The sequence below is a fragment of the Neovison vison genome, chromosome 5 (assembly GCF_020171115.1).
Source record: "Neovison vison isolate M4711 chromosome 5, ASM_NN_V1, whole genome shotgun sequence".
Classification (NCBI taxonomy): Eukaryota; Metazoa; Chordata; class Mammalia; order Carnivora; family Mustelidae; genus Neogale; species Neogale vison.
Window position 1 is genome coordinate 54,761,399 of NC_058095.1, and position 21,606 is coordinate 54,783,004.

Sequence of the window (21,606 nt, forward strand, 5' to 3'; positions counted from 1 at the left end):
GCCCAGCCACTGGGCCTCCTTCAGGTGAGCCTGGCCTAGTAAGGAGAAGGCTAGTCAGGAAAGGTTCCCAAAGGTTTTTGGGAAAAGAATGGGATGTTCCCATTTTTATTTTATTATTTTTAAAAAACATTTTATTTATTTATTTATTTGACAGAGAGACAGAGATTACAAGCAGGCAGAGAGGCAGGCAGAGAGAGAGGGGGAAGCAGACTCCCCGCTGAGCAGAGAGCCCGACGTAGGGCTCGATCCCAGGACCCTGAGATCATGACCCGAGCTGAAGGCAGAGGCTGAACCCACTGAGCCCCCCAGGCACCCTCCGCCCCGTTTTTGTTTTAAAGCAGATGACAATGACACAGGAACTCGGAGTATCTTTGCCCATCATCAGTCTGGTCTTCCTGAAGCAACAGCTGTCTGCATTCTTCCCTCTCTCGGGAGGCTTGTCCGGTGGGGGAGGTGGAAGGGAGGAATGTCTGGGTTCAGGCAGGAAAGCAGTGTTGAGAGGGAACAGTGCTGGGAACCCTGGCCTGTGGATAGAGGCCCTGACTGAGACTGGAGAGACAGGGCCCACTAGTCCAAAACTTGCTCATCCGGGATCTGGAGATTCACCCTAGGTGCTCCCTTTCCTCTCTGCCAGACCTCAGCACCTCCTGGATCCCCTACTAGAATCTCCCACTAGGGGCCCTTTGGGGAGCCTGGAGCCCCTTCTGACCGGAGGCGAGGAGGACACAAAGACAGAGCCACACAGAGTGGGGCTGGGAGGGGACATCTCGCGGGTCTCCCGCTCCCGGTCTTAACAACAGGTGCAGGAGATGGCAGGCAGAGCTCTGCCAGGTGAGTCTGTGCCCGGGAGAGCCCGCCGCAGTGTAGAGAGGGCAGGGACCCGGACAGGGACAGGGCGAGGGTCGGGACGGCGGTTCTGGAGGCGCCTCCTGCCCTCAGATCTCTCTGAGCAGCGGGGGAGTCCCACCCACAGCGGGACCAGGCCTGGCGGGTGAGAGCCCGAAGGAAACGCAGAACCCGCGTCTGTGGTCCCCAGGGTAAAGTCCACTTGGGGGTCGAGGCCTTCTTCCGGTGGGGCGGCCGCCCCTCGCCCAGGCCGCACGCCGCTCCTCCGGGGTCGACGGGGGACGGTCTCGAACCGCAGCGCCCCACCCCCCGCCCCGCCTCTCGGGACTGCGGCGCCGGGAGGGCCTGGATTCGGGCCTCCGCGACCCCCCGCCCCGCCCCGTGCGCCCGGGGCCCGCCCCCAAGGCCCCGCCCCCGCTCGGCGCCCAGTCCCGGGGCTCGCGGGCCCGCCCCGCCCCCCGCCCTCCGCCCGCCCTCCCACCGCCCCTACGGCGAGCCCGGCCCGGGGGCGGCCAGTCGCAGCCTGCAGCGGCGGAGGATCTCGGTGTCTCCCCGCCAGTCCCGCCCTCGCCCCGTGCGTTCCGCTCGGCCATGGAGCCGGGACCCGACGCCGAGGAGGCGCGCACGGTGCGGGAGGCGCTGGGCCGCTACGAGGCGGCGCTGGAGGGCGCGGTGCGCGCGCTGCACGAGGACATGCAGGGGCTGCAGCGCGGCGTGGAGCGGCGCGTGGCCGAGGCGCTGCGCCTAGCTGGCCCGCTGGCGCGCACCGTGGCCGACCTGCAGCGAGATAACCAGCGGCTGCAGGCGCAGCTCGAGCGCCTGACGCGGCAGGTGGAGGCTCTGGGGACAGGGCCGTCCCCCGCGGCCGGCACTCCGGGCACGCCCAGCCCTCCGCCCGGGGTCCCGGGCCGCGCGCCCCGCCTGGGCACCGCGCGCTTCGCCAGCCACGCCACCTTCTCGCTGTCCGGCCGCAGACAGGTGAGGCTCGGGTAGCGCCGGCGCCGGTGCGTGGGCGCCGTGGGCGTGGGGCTGCGCTCCCCGGGGCCGCCCCTCCGCCGCCAGTGCGTACGCCCGCCCGCACGCGTCTGCTGGGTTGGGGGCCGCGGGCCGCTGGCCGCTGGAACTCGGTGTGGGGGTCCACTGTGGGAGAGGGCTCCGCTGTGGGAGAGGGCCGGAGAAGTCTGCCCGCTGCACCTGTCTCGGGCCCCCTCCTTTCTTTGGAACTAGGCCCTGGTTTGCACAGAGTTAGGTCTCCCTCTCCCCTTTGTCCCGTGACGCTAAGGGCTTAGGCGCTGAGTTAGGGCCCCCGACCATTTCCACATCGCCTGCTCGCCGCCGGCGTGTCCGAATGGTTAGCAACCCCCACCTCCATTCACTGCCCCCCGCGTTGCCGCTCACTGAGGCCTGACGGCTCACGTTATTAATTAACCCAGAGAATTCAGGCCCCTTGTGTGTGAGCCGGAGGCGAGGAGGACACGATGTTGCTGGGGTCATCTCATTTGGGAACTGGTAGGGGGGTAAGGGATCCGGGGAAACCAGCCTTGAGCAGTCTCTAGCTTCGTGGGGTCAGTGAACAGCAGGGAGTTCGTGGGGGGGGGCGCGGTGTGTGTGGACCAGTCACTTCCCTGAGCAGGGGGCCTCCAGGAGAGGCAGGTTAGAATGTTTCCATGCTGTGTGCAGTGGCCCTTAGGTGGGATTTTCCACTCTGCTCAGGCATGTGCTCTGGGATTGGGTTTCCAGGGTCTGGGTCTGAGCCCTTTGCACCTGCTGCCCCTCCTTGGCTCAATCCCTCATGCAGTCAATCTCCTGTGTGGGCTGGGTTGCCGCCCCGGGGGCCAGGCGGAGGGGGATCAGCTCAGCGCTTGCCCCAGGAGGTCCCAGCTGGGTGGGAGATAGCCCCAGATGGCGCAATGCCAACCGTGTACGGGCAGCCAGAGCCATGTGCCTGCCCAGTGGGTATCCCGGGAAGCCTGTGTGCCTGACGGAGGCCCAGGGATTGCCGCTGCTCAGGCAGGTGGAGGTGGGACGGGGCTGTGCACGCAGGCTCGGCAACCCAAAGGCACTGACTGGCCAGAGGGGAGCCTGATGGGAGTGAGAGGGGGAGGGTGAATTGTGAGGGCCCTCTGGGTGCTAGCTAAGGGAACCAGGCTTTGTCCCTGGGGGCAAGACCTTCCTCAACCATGGCGGGGTGGCAGAGCCCCCAGGCGGGCCAGTGATCTGTGCAAAGTGTCTGCAAGTACAGATACAGTTAATTCTGTCCCGTGAGCACAAAACACGATACATCCATGGCATACAGTCACCACTGTGAGCTCGCACGTGCTTAATAAACTGTGTCATCGGCCGTTTTTGAAGTTGTGTTCTGACACACACTCAATGGAAGCAGCTGCCCGAGGTTTCAGAAAAATAACGTCTGCGTCATGCGTAGGTGAGCGTGCATGTGCGCATGCTTGCTCATACACGTATCGGGGGGCTCTCCGGTCATCTGCCTCAGTGGGAATCGGCCAGAGGTGAGCTGGTCCTCTTGGATATGGAGGTGGTGGGTGAGGGGTGCCGGGCAGAGAGGGACAGGGTCTTCCCACTAGCCATCTGCAAGCTCCCGCAAGGACGGATGGCAGGGTGGAGGGCGGCTGGAGACAGGGTGGGTTAAAGTGGGACAGCCCCAGGAGAGAAGACAGCCTGAACGGGGGCAGGGCTAGGGGCATGGGGACCAGGGGCTGCCTTGGGGCAAGGTCTGAAAGGGGGAGTCCGCGTGGTGAGGTGGTGTTTGGGCACAGACAGGAGCCTGCCCGGGGGAGCTGCTGGGTCACAGCTCTGCTGGGGTCATGCTGCATGGGCGGGTCTGCGGGACATCTAGGGGATGCTGTCCCAGAGCAGGTGGAGCCACGGATCTGGGGTGCCAAGGGCAGTCGAGGGTGGACGTCAGGGAGACACCAGGCCAGAGCTGGCCGTTGAAGGTGGCAGTGGGGGAGGGCTGCAGGGCAGAAGGAGAAGGTGAGGCAGGAGCCCTGGGTGATGAGCAGGAGATGCCAGGGCCCCCGAAATCTCAAGGCTGGGGTCACGGGCCAGCAGGGCCGCTGTGGCTCTTCAGGGATGGGGACGGACACCCAGCTGAAACGGGGGTTGCGGGCCTCAGAAAGATGAACATCACTGATACCCTGGTGGAGGACGGGGGGTTCCATCGGGGGGCGCAGCTCCCCCTTGCCTGGCTTCAGAAGCGCTGGTCCCCACTGCTGATGAGCGCGGGCCCGTTGCTGGCAGCAAGAGGGGCCGTGCGGAGCCGTGTGCATGTTCATGTGCGCTCACGTAGGGGAACGAGCAGCTCTGGCCTGCACAGCGTGCCCCGTCCTGCACGGGGAGTCGGCTTCAGGCTGGGCACGGGGCTGCCCCTTGAGAGGGGAGGGTCCCATTACGGGTTACCCCACCCCTCTGTAATCAGCCAGATTTAGAGAGCCTTTTGCTTTCTGCTGTTTCAAACTGGGGGTTTGTATGTGTTGGAGGTGGGTCCTACTTAGCGTAGAAATGGACCCTGAACCTAATGGGGGAAGAGTGGGTTAATCTACTTCCCAGTGCACACACTTTGGCCTTGCTAGGTAGTAAGAAGACAGAGCTGTAGCCAGGGAAGGTCTGAGAGGAGGGAGAGGGCCGGACATGCGTGGGAGCAACCAGGGTGGACTTCCCGTAGGAGGCCCCAGTCCCTGGAGCAGATGGGAGCTGCTCTGGTCACATCCACTCTGAGGCCTTTTTCTGTATCTAAACCAAGGGGGATGGGGCTGGGCAGGTTGGGTGGGCCCCTTGTGCTGGGTGGACTGGGTTCTTCAACAGCGGCATCCGCTGGCAGGGGCCTGTGGTGGACGGCAGCCGCCTGAGGCCAGGCCGGAGTTGTTCCCTTGAAGGGTCCCGGGCCGAGCCGGAGCCATGGCGTTCTCTTGAGGTGGCGGTGGGGGAGGCCCTCAGGGACAGCTGCCAGGAGCTCCGGTCCAGGCCCGCCTGCGAGAGAAACCAGACTCCCTTATCTGCCTTCCTCTCCCAGACGCCTGTGTGATAGCAGAGGTCGCTGCTCTCGGAGGCCCGCAATGGGACCGAGTCTTGAGAACCGAGTGTGGGGGAAGGAGGGGGGAGCAGCAGTCCTAGAGGGGAGGGCGCGCTGGTCACTCTGGGGCTGCCTGCGGGCTAAGGGTGTGGAGGGTCAGGCAGAAAGGAGAACACCCGAAATGTGCCCACCCTCCTAGAAGTGTTTCCAAACTTCCCGGAGAGGACTGTCCCCAGAGACCCTGAAATCGCTTGCCCTGCGGCCCTGCCCCCATGAATGTCCTCAGCCCTGGACTCCCGGACAGGGGCCTCCGTCCCCGGCATACACCTGGGCGTGTGAACTCCCAGGTGGGAAACTCTGAAGGACCAGTTCCTGTCCCCAGGGCTCCCCATGGGGCTGAGACAGGCTGACCCCGATGCTGGGAGAGCCAGCTGGAGGCCCCAGGGTGTGCTTGGGGACCCCAGCAAAGGCTCGCTCCAGCCTAGCTCCTTGGTTTGAGGGCTCGTTGCCAGAGGTCCTGCTGGGGATCTTACTCCATCATTACCCCCGTTTCCTCTCCCTAATTGGACTAAGGTCCAGTGGGGGCCAGGGGTCCGTCCTGCCCCAGGCTCCGGGGATAAGTTCATGCTGAGTTGTCCTCTGATTTCTGGAAGGCCGGAGCACTTTGTGGCCAGTCTTGGGATTGGGTTGGGAGACCTGTGTCCCAAACCTCGGTTCCGCCGCTGCCTATTGTAGGACGGGGATTTAGGCTTCTGGGTCGTGTGATGATGGGGTGGAGGGTGGGCTCCGAGGAGTCCGTTGGCCTGGGACATGGGTAGAGCACAGCCCTCTCCTCGAGGGAGGGGCAGGGGACCCTGGGGGTCTGGGCTCAGCCCCCACCCTGGCTGCAGTCTGGCTGAGACTCCTTGATGGGAATCTGGCTGGACCAGAGCTCGTTTCCCGTCTGGTGGTGGCGGCCAGTTCCCTGGGGCTTCACAGGGGTGGGGGACCTGCGACGTGCAGGGGCAGGCGTCTGGGGGCCCCCCCATAGAGACCCACATTCCTAAGAAATGGTTTCACCATCAGCCTGTCCCTCCAGGCTCCTACCTGGACCTGTGGCACCGGTTGGACCAGAGTAGGTTGGGTGGGGGGACATGGAGACCCCGGAGCGGAGTTGGCCCTGCTGACAGGTGGGGGCTGGGGTTCAGGGTGGACGGGTTGTTTCTCCTCCCCCTGCTGAGTTGGCTTCAGATCAGCCCACAGGTGCCTCTGCAGGTGCTCCCAAGTGCCCCCCGCCTTTTGCACTGCACCCACGAGCGGGCCTGGCCCCTCCCCCACCCTCCTGAGTCAGGAGCTGAGGGGTCACCCGAATTCTGGCCTTTCTCACTTCTGCGGGACCCCACCTGCAGAAGGTTCCCCTGTCCCACCGCATCCACCTGGAAGAGCCCCTGTAACTGCTCTGTCTCCTGGCACAACCAGCGTTTCTACCGGCTTCTCTCGCCACCAACCCAATCCAGTCCCTGAGCTCACCAGCAAGCTCTTCTTCCGTGAACCCAGCAGGAAGGGTCTAGAGCTCATCGCCACCTTCTCCTTGACCCCAGGCCACCCGTGGGTGCTGTGGCACACCTGCCTCCTTGGTTCCCATGCTTCCACCTCCCCCTGCCTGTCTGGCTACTCCCCTCTAAGATGCTGCTTCTCCCCACCCCAGGCCCCATGCGCCCCGGGCGTCTGTTCCTCTGCTGTGCTGGGGAGGCAGGACTCCTGCTCCCCCCGGTCCTCCGTCCTTCCTCTTCAGCTGCAGGCACAGACACCAAGCCGTCTCCTGACCTCGCGTCCCCGCTGCCCCAGGCTCACCTTACACTTCGTGTATCCCAGACCCGGATCCTTCCGTTCCCACCAACACTCCCCTCTTCCTCCTGGACACTCTCCACTAGGATCCAAAGCCCAAGCTCTGAAGAGGCCTCGTCCCTCCCCATCCTCCACCTTCTCTCCCTCCCCGCAGAGCTCTGGTCCTGCCTTTGCAGCCGGGGCCTGTGTCCCCTCCCTCCGGGCCAACACCAGGGGCTGCGTAGTGTGTCTCCTGCCGCTGGATCGGAGTGCTCTGTGCGCGGAAGCCTGTTTCTACCGACATGAGTCGCTCCGCTGGGAATGGCCTCCCCTGCTCGTCACCAGGCTTACTCCAGATTTGGCTTGGGAAGGCCTCCCAGGCCCACTGGGCTGGAGGAAGTTTGCCGGAGGCATGACTGTCAGGCTGGCTTGGTGGGGTGTGCTCCAGGTCCTGGGTCCCCCACCCGCCCAACCCCGACTGACAGAGTGGCTGCCACTAGCCCTCGTGGGAGCAGCTGAGTCCGGGGCCGGGATGGGCTTTGTTAGTCGTCTAGGAACCTTGCAGACCATGAGACAGCCTGGAAGTGTCGGGGAAGGGGACGGTCAGCCTCTCCAGGTGCCCATTGTGGCCCCTGAGGAGAGGCCTGGTAGTGGTCGGCCTGGATCCCCTTCCTGCCAGGCTACCCCCAGGTCTGGGCCTCCATGTGACCCTCCCTGTGAGAAGGGCAGGGTCCCGGTGGAGGAGAATGTTCCCCCGGCCACAGATGTCAGGGGGTCCTCACGTGTGACCGAGGATGGCCCCTTCTCTGAGCCCCTGGGTTCTGTCGAACAGGCTAGCATGCCTGTGGGAGGCAGAAGCACGTTGGTTTAAGCACCAGGCCCAGAAAAAGGTCCTGACGCCTGTGGGACGCTCAGAGGGGACTCGTGGAGCTGCCTCCGCCTCCAGCAGGGAAACGGAGACCTGAAGGGGCTGATCTGAGTCGAGCAGCATGGCGGTCGGTGGCGCGGCTGGGACACCAGGCCCCCAGGGGCTCTTGGGGTTGGCTCTGCTGCTGTGTGGAGGGAAGAAGGGGCCCTGAGGAACCAGGCAGTCCCCCCGCTCTGGGCTCCCGGGCACATTATAGCTCTGGGTCTAACGAAAGTCCTTGGTGTCCCGTGCCCAACGTTGGCCCAGAGGACCTTGTGCTTCTGGTTTTTGGCAGCCCTTGGCTGGCAGGCCCAGCTAGCACGAATGGGCCTGCCTGGCCTGGGGTGCTGGCTCTCGGGGCCTGGGGAGTGGTCTGGAGAAGGCCGGGCCACCTTATATATGGCTCCTCACCTTTTGTCCCTGGCACTCTGGGCACGTCTGCCTGGCTGGACCCCAGGTGTTCCGTGGCAGGGGCTGGGTGTGCTCCAGCCTGCCGTGGGACCTGGGCCCACTGCGGTATCTTCTGGGGGCTGCCTCTCAAACGTGTGGGTTATTTGGCCCCAGGATGAGGGGGCCCTTTAGACAGTGGTCTGCAGGGGGGCAGCGGGCCCTGCCTGATGGGGCCTCCTCGGGCGTGTGTCTCTGCAGAGCCTGGACCACCAGGACGAAGCCGGCGAACCAGAGGCGCGGAGAGCCTCGGAAGTCATAGAGAACGGGCACCAGCCAGGGGCAGGTAGGGGACGACGGCACTGGACGGGGTTGGGGGGGGAGGGGCGTGGGTTGCCTCTGTGCCTGGCCAGCGCTTCGCTGGGAGGGGACCTGAACCCGGACCCCAGCGGCTAGAGAGACTGTCAGGGGGTTCCCTGGCTTTGCTCAGGGTGAAGAAGAGCTTTCTAAACCCAGAGGGAAACAGGCGCTCTTGGGAGGTGTTGAGCTCCCTGTTTCCGGAGGAGTGCGGCTGGGGCTGAGCGCTTGTTCAAGCAGTGAGCAGTGCAGTGGCTGACGGGCTGCTCATGCTTACTGAGCTGACTCTGAGGGCAGTTTGGAACAGACATAAAGTCTGGTTGGAGCTTTGAGGTGTCTGCAGAAGAGGGAGGTCAGGAAGGCCTTCCCGGAGGAGGTGAGAGGAGAGGTGCAGGGAGGCTAGAGTCCTCCTGGGGCGTCTGAGTCGGCTTGGATGCCCGGCTGACCTGCCCCCTGCCCCCATGGTCACGTGTTCCAGGTCTGGGTGATGGACCCCCGGAGACCGCCCAAACCTTCCCGGCAGCAGAGCCTCCGAAGCCGCGTCCTGTGAGCCTCTCCTTGCGGCTGCCCCACCAGCCCGTCACAGCCGTCACAAGGGTCTCGGAGAGGTTCTCCGGGGAGACCTCGGCCACGGCTCTCTCACCCACGTCTGCTGCCGTCCTGGGGGGGCCCAGCCTGAGCCCCAGTGAGCCCACCATGGCCTGGACTCCCGGTCCCAGCGGTAGGAGCAGGAGAGCAGGGCCTGGGGGCAGACCCCACCCCAAGGTGGAGGGCGGGTAGGGCGCAGAGGTGGGTGCTTGGCAAGAGACCCAGAAAAGCTGAGGCGGCACTGCAGCCCCACCCCGGCCCCCACCACGACCCCCTCCCCTGGCCCTTCCATGTGGCCCATCCCTGTCTGACTGAGGCACGCCCCATGGCTGTCGTCAGGTGGAGCTGCGGGGAGAAGGTGGTTTGCACCCCTGCACAGTCTGGCATGCTTCCCCAGGTCTGGCCTGTGGTCAGGCTGTCAGTGGTGGTCCCGGGGCAGGGCTTCCAGAATGAGGGTTTGGGAATGAAGTGTCTGCTGGAGATGCAGCGGCCCGGGAGGCCTGGGCCCTCAAACGCAGGGTGGGGACCTGTACCAGCCCTTTTGTGTCCTTGCTCTACGTTCCCAGCTTCCTGTCCCTCAACTGCTGGCCGAGGTGGGGCCGGGAGCCTGGGGCAACTGCCTGTCCGGAGAGCGATGTTGGGGCCGGGAGGGGCCGGTGGTGGGACCTCCCTGCACCCAGGCCTACTTGTCTTCTCTCCTCGTCCAGCAGAGAAGAGCCCTTGTGTCCCGCGGTCCGGTGCCGGCTATGCGGCAGCACTGGCAGGCAGGGACGGCGACAGGTGGGTCGGGATGGCCACAGCGGGGTCTCGTCCCCGCCCCCCCAAGGCGAGCCAGGGTCCAGAGCCAGGGCAGCAGGGGAGGCGGGGCAGCTCTCCCCCTGCACAGTCTTGCTTGGAGAAACGTGGCGGCAGCTGTTTCTATGTGGACGCCTCAGATCAGGGCCTGGCGAGGCTGGGAGGGTCAACTCAGGCCCACAGAGCATGGAGGGAGGGAGGCAGTCTTCACCCCGCTGGCTGGGTTATCTCCGCTGGGTGCTTCCCACCGCCTGCGCAGGATGGAGGAGGCACCTGGAGAGGCCCCTGGGCTGCGGCAGGTGTGTGGGCCCCGCCCCCGCCCCGGTGCAGGCCTCCTCCTGGCTCCCCCAGGCCAGCTAGACTGACACTGGAGCTTGGATGGGGGTGGTGGGGCTCAGCTTTTCTTGTAATCATAAAGGGAAATTGTGACTTTCTGGCACACGGTTGAGGAGGAAACAAAGAGGGTCTTATCTAGTCGTGGGTGGGCTGGGCCCTGTGGGGCTGGTCTGGGGTACCCCCGCCCTGCCCGCCCCAGGACCTGGCACCTGCTGAGGGGGCTGCTCTCTTGGGTGTGCGGCTTGGACAGAGGCTGGATCACAAACCGGCTCGGCAGGGTGGGCCTGGAGCCTGCGGGGCTTCCTCTGTCTCTGCCGCCTCCCCTGCCTCCGTCACTCTGTCACACGTGGGATGGGGGTGGGGGGCTGAGTCCGTGGGGGCCTGGTGTTCCTGACACGTGGTTCTCTCCTCAGCCCACCCCTGGCAACGCCGCCCCGGTCGCCCCCATCCCCCCCACCGCTGGCCACGGCCCAGGCCCGGCGCCGGGAGCTGGTGAGGTCGCAGACGCTGCCCCGCACGTCGGGGGCGCAGGCCCGGAAGGCCTTGTTTGAGAAGTGGGAGCAGGACACCGCAGGCAAGTACGGACACCTGACCCAGAGTGGGGCCCGGCCCTGTTCCCATGATGAGAGCTCCTCTCCTGCCCATTCTGGGGGTGCCCCAGGCGGCCCTCTGTCACCCTCTCTTGGTTTCTGGGCACGATGGGGATTCCCAGGGGAGCGGTGGCAGGCACCCTGTCCCTCGCAGAGACAGAGCTGGTGTTTGCATAGGTATCCAGCAGTCAGCCTGACCTGCCGTGTGCAGGGTGGGGCCAGGCCTGTGTGGTGAGGACGCCCCCCTCCCGTCCCGATGGCCTCCCACCAGGGAGGAAGGCTGAGGCAGACAGCCTGATCTCGGCTGCTAGGGAGTGTTCTTGGGGTACAGATGAGGACCCCCTCTCTGGTTAGGAAGGAACCCTGTCAGTGAGTGTGGCCTCAGGGTGGCTGGGATAAAGGGAAGGGGGAGCTGCGGGCAGCGGACTCAGGCCTTGAGGGCTCGGGGGTCCTGATTTCCAGGCTGGGGTATAGACAGGAACTTGGGGGCTGGAGGGAGGACTGACCAGCAGACATTGTCAAGGGAGGTTCTCCCTGGCAGAGCAGAGCCGGCGGGGGCATGCTCCTGGGGGCGTGGGATCACCGGGGAGCCCCGGGCCTGGGGGGAGGAGGAGGAGGGCCCCCCTGCAGGCTGCACCCTTCGCACAGGGGCAAAGGCGAGGCGCGGGCCAAGCTGAAGCGGTCCCAGAGCTTCGGGGTGGCCAGCGCCAGCAGCATCAAGCAGCTCCTGCTGGAGTGGTGTCGCAAGAAGACGCTTGGCTACCAGGTGAACTGGGTTCTGCCCCAGCCCGGGGTCCCCTCGGGGGCCGGGGCGTGGGGGTGGGCTGGAGTCCCGGCTTCCCCAGGGGCCAGGGTGCCTCTGGGGCTGGGACACAGGGGCGGGCTGGAGTCCTGGCCTTCCACGGGGGTTGCCGGCCGCCCGCAGCACATGCTCAGAAACCCTGGGGCTCCTGAGGCTGGACCTGTGCACCTGACCGGCTGGGGTCTGGTGGCTGTAACTTCTTGCTGACTTGGCGGGCGCTGGGAGGGGCTGCCTGTGGGGGAGCCGTGCGCCCACTCACCTCCCCGTGTTGACCCCTGGGCGCCTGGAAGCACGTGGACCTGCAGAACTTCTCCTCCAGCTGGAGCGACGGGATGGCCTTCTGCGCCCTGGTGCACTCCTTCTTCCCTGACGCCTTTGACTACGGCGCCCTGAGCCCGGCGCAGCGGCAGAAGAACTTTGAGCTGGCCTTCACCATGGCTGAGTGAGCATGGCGGGTCCCGAGCGGGCGTCGGCCCTGGGGTGGGGGTGCCGCAGGCAGGCTGGGTGCGAGGCCCTCCACTCTGCTCACCTCCTGCACTGCCCGGGAGACGCCAGTCTGGGGGGTTGCCCAGATTCGTTGTGGAGCTGCCGCTCGGCTCGTCGCACCTGCCCTTCCTGCTGGGTGCCTGGCCCTGCCGTGTGGTCTGGGGGCCGTGGGGTGGGCTCTCCCGGGGCACCCCACCTGTTCTTTCTGGGTGGGTGGGGAGATTCCGTTGCTTTGGGGCGAGCAGGAGATCGAAGGTCTGCCTGGGAGACATCTTAAGAGCTTCTCTGACAAGTCGATCATGCTTCTCTATTGCTGTCCTGGGATCTGATACGAAATCGTCTACTTCCCCGAGACCAGCTCTCTGCAAGGAGGCTGGGTGGGGCAGAGTCTGGGGTGTCCCGTCTGGGATTCCCGTCTGGGATGTGGTGTTTGGCTCGAGGCGGCACATAGGGCATCAGGGCTCCAGTGGGGGTGCAGGCAATTCCCTGGGCTGGTCTGCCTGTGTTCTCGGGGGGCTGGAGAGTGGCTGCGGGGACAGAGTAGTAGATGCACCAGCTCCCAGTGGCCGGTGGGCAGGGGCTGGGGGAAAGGGCTCTGTCCTCACACTGGGGCCTCCTTTGGCTGGACACCGTCAGGGGGCAGAGGGCGGGGCAGCCTGGGGACAGTGGAGGATGTTTAGGGCTACCAGATGCTCAGTTTCCAGGAATTAAGGGGCAGAAGGTCAGAGGGAAAGAAGCCCCCCCGCAGAGCCAAGTTTCCTGGAGGGCACGTTTCTCTCTCCCGGGGCAGCCTCTGTGCCTGCTGACATCAGCCCCCAGCAGCCGCGTGTTCCCAGTGCCCTGAGCAGGGTAGGCCTCATGCCAGGCCTAGACCCTGGACCTGGCCAGGGACGGTTCCGTGGGTCCTGCCAGAGCTGAGGGGCTGGAGCTCTCCGGGGCGGCAGCTCCTGCTCGGGGGGCATGATGGAGACGGCAGCTCCCAGCTTCGTGGCGGAGCTGTCGGAATGTTGGTACTGCCCCGTAGCGTGGTCTCGGGTGACACGCTTGGACTTGGGGTCCCAGGAATTCTGTGTATCCTTCCAGAGCTTTCCCTTTCTTGGCTGTTTGGCGTAGCTGTCATCCTAATCACAGAAGCAGCTCTGGAGGGAGTGTGTTATGCAACCGGACCCAGACGGCGGGAAGCAGAGCCAAGGGGGCCGGCCGGTGTTGGGGAGGGCGCCTCGCTGGTGGGAGCCCAGGAATGGTGGCCCTCAAAGTGCAGACTCGGAGTGTGTGGGGCGCATGCGGCCCCCGGGGTTCTCTTTCATCAAGATCAGGGGGCCGTGCCCTGGGCCAGGCTGGGTGGAGTGGGGAGAGGGGGCCCTGGGCCACGGGGAATGCAGCCCCCCTCACCCATCCCAAACCCCGCAGCCAGAGCCAGAAGAATTGGAGGCTGCGCTCTCCCCGCAGGAGGGGTGGGCTCCTGGAGCCTCTAGACTTAGACACACTTTTCCTCTACTCCCAGCCTGGGGGTGACATGCTGTACGCTCCGGGTTCTTCTCTCCTCCTCCCCAGAGCAGGCAGAGGGGCCGCAGCCTGGCCTTGCCTCCCTGCGGCCTGAGCCTGCTTGTGACAGGGGAGGGGAGGATGGTCGGCCTGTGGCCTTGAGCTCTCGGTGGCCGGGGGTAGGGGGCTTGCTGGGCTCTTCTGCGGCCTTGAGGGGTGGGGGTGGAGCTTGTTCAGGGCCTGGGAAGGGGTCTCCGCTGGGGGTCCTGTGGGAGGTGACCTCACAGGTGCAGTTTGGGTCACCTGGTTCTGTGGGCAGCAGGCTGGCCAGGAGTGGGCGGGGTGCGATGGAGGGTACACGGGCTCCTCGGACGCGGGGGCACCTCCCGTCGGGGAGGGTTTCCAGACCCTTCCACGAGCAAGGGCCAGAGAGGCACAGCGGAGGCTCGGGAACCTGTGTGGGGCCAGGGTTGGTGCTGCCCCTCGTCCCAGTAGGGAATCGACGGCCCAGAGACTCCTGCGGCCTCATGTGCCAGCAATTCCATGTTGACAGCGGCGCGAGCTCCCTTGTTGGACAGGCCTCTGGGGCTTGGAAGGCGGGAACGCCAGCCCTTTTTTGGAGGTGGCTGCAGTAGGTGGGTGCACGGTGGGGGGGCCCCCTCTGCACCCCACCCCCACCCGGGGCCCCCTCTGCACACCAGCCCCACCCCCAGCCGTGGACCAGGGCAGGCCCAGGGCCGGGTGCGTGGCCCGCAGCTCCCACGTGCCCTGTGGGGAATGTGTCCTTCTCTCCGGTTACCGTGTGTCTCCAAAGCCAGTCGGGAGGCGGTCGCCCGCGCTGGGCATCTGCATCTAGAGAAGCCTTAAGTAAAAATAACCCCGTGCCCCTCCTCCACGTCCCTCCTGGGCCAGCCCGTGCTGATGGAGGATCTGGGTAGAGCTGGACTGGCAGAGTCGGAACCCAGCCCCAGGCAGGGTGCGGCCTTGGGAACTCATTAGAAAATGGTCGTCCTTTGTCCTTTGGACGCATCTGCGGTGTCTGAGTTCTTTCAGCGAGCTGGTGTCGCCTTTTACGAGAGCGGTTTATGGATGTGTCCGTTGGGCCTCAGCTTTTCAGAAAGAGCCACGGGGGCCTTGAGTATTTTGAGACTCACGTATTTTTGTAAAAGTCAGTACCGATCATCATTTCCTCTTACCATATTCTGATTCCGAAATTTCATTCAGCCTGTGTCTGCAGCTCCTAGGAGACTGTACGTGACCGTTGTGGCTGGTGGGGTGGGGACTGGGGCCCTGGTGGTTGGCAGGGGAGCCGGGACCTTGCCCACGGCTTCCCGTCGAAGGCTGGGGAGGCCTTCATCCCCGTCCTCACCGCCACCCTGATGGGGAAGCCCTGCTGTCCGGGCAGAGTTGCCCGTGGTGGGAGCCTCGGGAGTGCAGATGGGGGTCAGTGCTCTCTCCCTGCACGGGCTGGAACATGCCGCCGTTCTGGGTGCCCTCTGGTAAGAAGGCAGGGAGGACGTTAGAAGCAACGCAGACATAGTCCCTGGTGCTCTTCGAGCTGTTTAGTCTTGTAGAAAGGCACGATAGGGAGGTTCTCGGAAGGTTCTCTTCTGGCAGGAGATGTGGGGAAAAGCCAGGCTGAGAATGCACACGTGGGACGGATAGGTAGGAAGGACTCAGAGGCGAAAAAGCCTATGTGTGAGGGGGAACTTTCCTGGCCTTGGGGCAGAGAGGGCCAGCCGAGTAGGGCCACCGCAGAAATAGCTGCTGTCCTGTCCCCATGCTCAGGGGCTGGCACTCCGTTCGCTTTCCAGGCTGACAGTCAGGATTTTAAGATGGCTCTTATCTAACTTGGGGGCTGTGGACCCTGTGTCTGGGGAACGGCCCGCAGACGTGCCGAGGTGGGAAGGCCTTGGGTTTGCAACCCTTCCCCACCAGCAAAGCAAACCCTTCCCCACAGGCCTGCCCTTGGTCAGAGCTCACACTTCACCGACATGGAGCCCCGACCTGGCCCGCCAGGGACACCACGGAGCCCTGCCCGGGACCAAGCCCCCATCACCTTATGAAGCCACTGGTTTCCTTAAGGGGACCCACTCCAAACCAAGAGGGAGGCGGCAGTGGGCCCCAGGGCAGGTCTGTGTTTCACTCTGATCTTTGGGTTCTGAGAGGAGGCTGGTGTCCGGCCAGCATGCAGGACAGGGCCCTGAGCTTGTATCCCAGTCCCAGGTGTGGGACCAGGGAAGGGCCACGGGAGGCACCAGCACTGGCCCGCCGGCCCCGGGGTGGCCCCAGCATGGGATGGGGGCATGAGTTGCAGAGCCAGCCTCCAAACCCAGCTGCTCAGAGTCCAAATTCTAACCAGCTGTCCCATCCACGTGCGTGCTCCTTAAATCGAGCGCCATGACAGAAATGACAAGTACCGCTGGTGTTAATTGACCGTGCTGTTTGGGGGCACAGAGAGCCCCGCTGCCTTGTGTAGGGCGGTTGGAGCCTGGGAGAAGGGAAGTGTCTTTCTTACCCCAAGTCAGTAAAGAAGGGGCCAGGTCATGAACCCTGACAGTCATGTACTTGTTCACGGGGGAGGAGGCGGGGACCTCGGGACCATGAACCGCGCCCCACCACAGAGGGACGGACGCTGACAGCACCAGGTGTGGGCGTTTGAGCCTAGTCGGTGCCATGATTCCCGTGCTCTGGGCAGCATGGGTAGCGGTTGGAGGGACCGACAGTCTGAAAGACTGGCGCTGACCCCTGTCACTGTGGGTGCTGCCCTGGGGGCTGGGGACAGCGGGGAGACCCCTCTCTTTCCAGCCCAGAGAACTCCCAGCTTCCCCTCTATACTGGGCCCCAAGGCTAGACCAGTGTTCCTGAGTGTGTGTGGCCCCGGAGGCCTGGGGGCCGTGAGGGGGTTGTAGGCCAATTCCTGACCTTGGCCTTGGGACCCGTCAGCCAGCAGGTGGTGAAGCCGGGTGAGCGGTTCGCGCCTGAGTTAAGCAGGATGGAGGAGGGTGAGAAACCAGCATCTGGGGGAAATCTCGGGGGCAGAGGGCACCTTTGTGAAACCGTGGGCACGTTCGCGGGCGTGGGTCACGTCTCCCAGCGTGGGTCTTGGACACGTGTTAAAAGACCGCTAATAGAATTCAGACTCACACTTCTAAGTGTGTTTAGTGAAATTTCCGAGGGAACATTAATTTCACCGAAGTGCGCATCAAGGCAGTCTGGCGATGTGAGAACTTGGATTGACTCTGTGGCTCCTGGATGCGTGGTCTGGCAGTACTGCCTTGGAGGGAGGGGTCCCGGGGTCTCCCAGGTCCTGGGAAGGCCCGGGGCGGGGTGGGGGGCGTTCTGTCGGCGGGGCGGCGGGGCCGGCGGGTGGCCGGGACCCTTGCCCTGACAGGGCTTTTGTGTTTCAGGAACCTGGCCAACTGCGAGCGGCTCATTGAGGTGGAGGACATGATGGTGATGGGCCACAGGCCGGACCCCATGTGTGTCTTCACCTACGTCCAGTCACTGTACAACCACCTGCGTCGCTTTGAATGAAGCCCGCGGGGCCTGGCTGGCCAGGGCCGGCCCTGGGAGGAGACTGAGAGGCCGCCCGCGCTCCCCCAGCAGGGCGACCCCAGCGGTCTGGGTGAGAGCGTAGCTGTCCTGTGCCACGCAGCCGTCGACCCACTGTGCTGTTCGACACGGGCACTGTGCGGTGCGTGGGGTGCGGCCGGGGCCCCCCGGAAGAGGGAGGGCTACCAGAGTGCGATTGGTGCTAAGTGATGATCTCCCTTCCAGTAAAAGGCTTGCCTGTGGGTTCTGGAATGCGAGATCGCTTCCCCGCAGGTGACTCTGATATGCTGGCTTCATGGCGTTCCGCGGGTCGCCAGGTGTGTTTTATGACCATACCCAGAGCTCTCTCCGTCCCCACACTAGCGTAGCTTCCTTCCTCTGGGCCTCTGCCAGGAAGCCAGGGGGACGCTCTGCCAGCATCCCGACACGAAGACCACGTCTTGGGAAGAAACCGTCTAATCTCTCCCAGGTCCTGGGCAACAGATGACCTTCAAGTCACCCTGGCTCTCTGGGGAGACGGGAAGGCTGTCGCCTGGTCCCAAGGCGCCCCATCCTGCCCGGGAGGCCCCATGAGCATCTGGCTAAGAGTGCACTCTCAGGACCTTAAAGCTTTTAGAGGAGGACAAGGCCCTTTGCGCAGAGAGCTAGTTTTTACTCACATTTTTTAGGGGATTTGCTGCAGGTATCTATGGAAGTCACTGCACTTGTACCGCTGACTGTTTGTCCATAAAACGATGTGTCCAGCTTCACTCGCGGTTTGTTCTTTCTGTTCCGAGACGCGGGCCTTGCGGACGGACGGGAGATCTTTGCTTGCTTTTCCCATGAAACTCTGCCCAAATCCCCTCCCCACCCCGTATCTGCCTCTGTTTCTCCGTCACCCCCCGGCAAGTTGACAGTCATGTTTGGACATTTGTTGGGACGTCTTCCCTCGCCCCTGCTGCTTCGTGAATGAGAACTGGGAATCGCCCTCTGGGCGCTGATGGACGGGCCAGGGACAGCCACGGCCGGGCTCCACTGCCGTCCCATTGGGAGCACTGGGTCACGGCCACAGCTGTTTGCGCTAGGTTCTCGCAGAACATCTGTAGAGCCCCCACATGTACCCATTAGCTTATTCAAGACCTTCTCCCAACTGGGATGGATTTTAGGCGCAAACTTCTAGAATTCTAGCTTTCTAAGGAACTGGTAGATCCTGAGCTCATGCGACAAGCTCCAAACGCCAGAGCCTGTGTGCCTCCTCAGGCTCATATGTGTGGTCCTTGTGTGTTTGGGGGGGCAAGAGTTCTCTGGGTGCGAGGGGTACACAGCGGAACTTGCCAGGAGGGTGAGCAGAAGCTCAACAGATTTGCCAGTTGGGGCTGAAGTCTTACTCCGTCCTTTGGTTTTCCCCGCAGTGGGAGCTTCTCTCTCTCTCTCTCTCTCTCTCTCTCTCATTCTTGGAGACCCGGGACAGTCAGCCCTCCTGTTAGCAGAAACATGGTGCCTGTTTTTTATTTTTTTATTTCCCAAACTGCAACTTAGGGTTTTAAGCCTCGAGCCCATTTGGGACACTGGGGCTCTGTGTGAAGCGTTTCTGTTACCGAGCGTTCACACGCGGGAGCCGGAGCTCTCCTGAGGCGCACACGGCCCTGCACCTTCGCACGTCCAACGGGGAAGATGCTGCTGGAGTAAGCAGCGGTTTCTCTTATGCTGGAGGCATGGGGTGCTTCCTGTCTTAGGCTCAGTGGTACAGACGGGTTGTCCTTAAGGAAGGTTCCGTGATGAGCTGTTCTGTGGCCTTTGGCAGCTCTTACAACCTAGTGGGTTTTCAGCTCAATTCCCTCTAGGACAAAGCCTGTGGGCTCCAAGACTGGGCAGGAAAGGGGGAAAGGAGCCCACCTGAGGACACGCGCAGAGCCCGGCGTGAGATCAAGGTCATGTGAACGTTCCCTTCTGTGACATCCAAATCCAGCTGCCTTTCCACTGCCCTGCCCATGGCTCCACATTTTTTCTCCTCCCCGGAGAAAATTACTTCTCAGAGTACTTCTAAGATTCTCCTGTTTTTCCAGATAGAGTCCTTCACCTGGCTTTTGTAAAACGTATTAAGTCTGACCAAATAGGCTTGTGTTTCCACGACGTGAGCGTTTCGCCAGAGCCGAGATGGGCTTCAGCTTCTCTGACAGCTGCTGGGTCATTTCTCAAGGCGGGGAGAGCGTGTCAGGTCTCCGAACATGATACAGCCCAGGCTGGGTAGCGGAGCACGTACAGGCCAGGTGTTTGGGGAACAGTTTGTTAAAGCCAGCGAGTTTCGCAAATGTGCGAGATGTGGAAAGTCCTCGGCTTCCCCTGCCGCCACGGCGGGTGCCCAATAACTGGAGGCAAGAAGGGGGCCCTATTTGCAGCCATGCCAGGTCTGTGGGACTCTGGGCAGTTGGGGGGGCCAGCTAAAAATGTGGGTAAAGTTGGTCAGTGTGGGATGGGACATCTTCCCGATCCAGTCGAAGCAGCTTGGGATTGGGTTTCTTGAACCAGTGATGGGTGGTGACCTGATGGCCAGCCTGAGCCCTCCGTGCTCCTCCTCTTAGCCTGCCCTCTCCTCTGCACCCCTGTTGATCACGGGCTCCTGCTAAGTGGCGAGGATTCTGGAAGTGGTTATCTGTCCCATCTCCCTTGCTCTTGGAGCCTTTGATCTCTTGTCTCTTAGTTCTTGGTCCTGCTTCGGTGTCAAACATTTACTGCCTTCTGAAAGTGCCCATGAGAAATGCCTGTGCTTGCCTCTTCCCTAGAAAGCGCTGAACAGGGGGAAACCCCCAGGGAGGAGGGAGCGAGAAGGCTGTGCTCTCCTGGGCATCCTGGCAGCCTGTGTGGGAGGGACATGCGGACCAGGTGGGACAAAGAGTTGGAAGCCAGCTCGGAGCCAGTAGAGCAGGCGACAGGGCTGGCGGTGGGGGGGTGGCGCCCAGCAGCGTCTGGGTGTCTCTGGGTGCCCCCAGCCATCCTTCTGACGGATGCAGGGCCTTCGCGACGGCAGGACTGCACACTTGTCTTTTATAAGCCCACACGGTCATCACTCCCAATCATCCCCGGTGTGGTTGACGTCTTAGTTCTGTTGGCAGGGTTGGACCCTCTTCCTGGTGTCCCGGGCCTCCCCCCCCCCCCCCATCTCACTGGCTGTTTCTTCCTGGTCTGCGGCACGGCCTCCTTTCCTGTATCCATCCCTCCTCTGTGCTACTCTGTTCTCCATCTCCTACATCGGGGGCTTTGGGAGTCAGTGCAGGTCCGTCTTAATGGGGTGTTTCACCTCTGGGTTCCCCTCTAAAATTAGCTGCTTCCCCAGGGCTGGCTAACTCAGCAGATGGCCGCGTCTTCACAACGTGTCGCTCCACTGGAGTTCTGGAAGTCTCCCTGCACCCGTGCACTGTCGATGGGCCGCCCACGCTGCCCACCACCCTCCCTGCGTGCACTGGGCACTAGGCATTCACGGAAGGCTTGGGGCAGAGGCCCAAGGTTCCTCTCCTCCTCAGTGTCCCAGAGCATCAGAGGTCTCCGTGCTCCTGGAGCTTCTGTTGTGAAAAACCTCGAGTTTACGGAAACGTCAGAAGAAGAGTTGGGGGAACGGGTGAGCTCCTTTGTGTGGTTAACACTCCACCATGGGCGTGTTTCTATCTCAGGTTCGCTGGGCCGTGCGGTCGTTAGGTCTACCGGTGAAGACTTGAACATGTACCCACCGGGAGCATAAATGTCCCCTCCGCACGCGGTGGGTTAACACCGTCAGAGATCAGACACGCATGCGTCACGTGAACGGGCCGTGTTCGCGTTTCTCCACTCGTCCCCACTTGGTGTTCGTGGCTGTTCAAAAGTTTAAAAAAACTTGGGGCACCTGGGTGGCTCAGTGGGTTAAAGCCTCTGCCTTCGGCTCGGGTTGTGATCTCGGGGTCTTGGGATCGAGCCCCACGTTGGGCTCTCTGCTCAGTAGGGAGCCTGCTTCCTCCTCTCTCTGCCTGCCTCTCTGCCTCCTTGTGATCTCTGTCAAATAAATAAAATTTAAAAAAAAAAATAAAAGTTAAAAAAAAAGTTTTAAAAAACTCCAGGGTCCAATCCGAGTTCACGCACGACATTCAGTGGCTGAGTCTTCCACGTCTTGATCCAGAACAGTCCCTGCCATTTCATTTGTTGCCTATTTTCCATTCGACCCTTTGGCGGAGCCTGGGCTGTGCCCCACGCTGGGAGTTTCTGGAACCTCCCGGAACTCCAGCAGACACCAGTTGGGCAGAAGTGCACCCAGCATGGCAGGATGTGAGGGGCTCACGCCGTGGGCTTGCCGCTGTGCCCGTAGGAGGGCTGATTGCACAAAACGCCCTTGGGCTCTTGACAGATGATTTTTATCATCGGTAGTTGCACTGGCCTCAAAAATGGCAATTTTTAGGTTCTGTGTAAACTCACAAATTCTTGGTGTTATCCTTGGTTTTGCTCCAGGTGTTGTAGTCCTCGGCATCGTGCTGGCGTGGTTCAGGCTCCGACCAATGGCAGATAACAGCTCTGAAACCCTCTCCATGTGTCCCCGCCCGTCTCTAGGCACCTCGCTGTTTCCCTCGATGGTGTTCTGGGCTGACCTTTGACCTGACCTTGGACTCAGGCATTGCTTGGAGAAATCCCGGCC

General features: G+C 62.9%; 1 protein-coding gene across 2 annotated transcripts; it reads left to right on the plus strand.

Moving 5' to 3' along the window:
• The first annotated feature begins 1,437 nt into the window (after nucleotides 1–1,437).
• On the plus strand, nucleotides 1,438–17,719 carry SMTNL2 (smoothelin like 2). Of its 2 annotated transcripts, none has more exons than XM_044250544.1 (8): nucleotides 1,438–1,824; nucleotides 8,238–8,322; nucleotides 8,812–9,054; nucleotides 9,629–9,701; nucleotides 10,466–10,630; nucleotides 11,291–11,408; nucleotides 11,735–11,886; nucleotides 16,826–17,719. In XM_044250544.1, exons 1-8 carry the CDS (start codon nucleotides 1,438–1,440, stop codon nucleotides 16,950–16,952), a joined length of 1,350 nt encoding a protein of 449 aa, XP_044106479.1. In that variant the 3' UTR covers nucleotides 16,953–17,719. The 2 variants fall into 2 exon arrangements, with proteins under 2 accessions (XP_044106479.1, XP_044106480.1); XM_044250545.1 differs by having other exon boundaries at nucleotides 9,632–9,701.
• The last annotated feature ends 3,887 nt before the right edge of the window (nucleotides 17,720–21,606 follow it).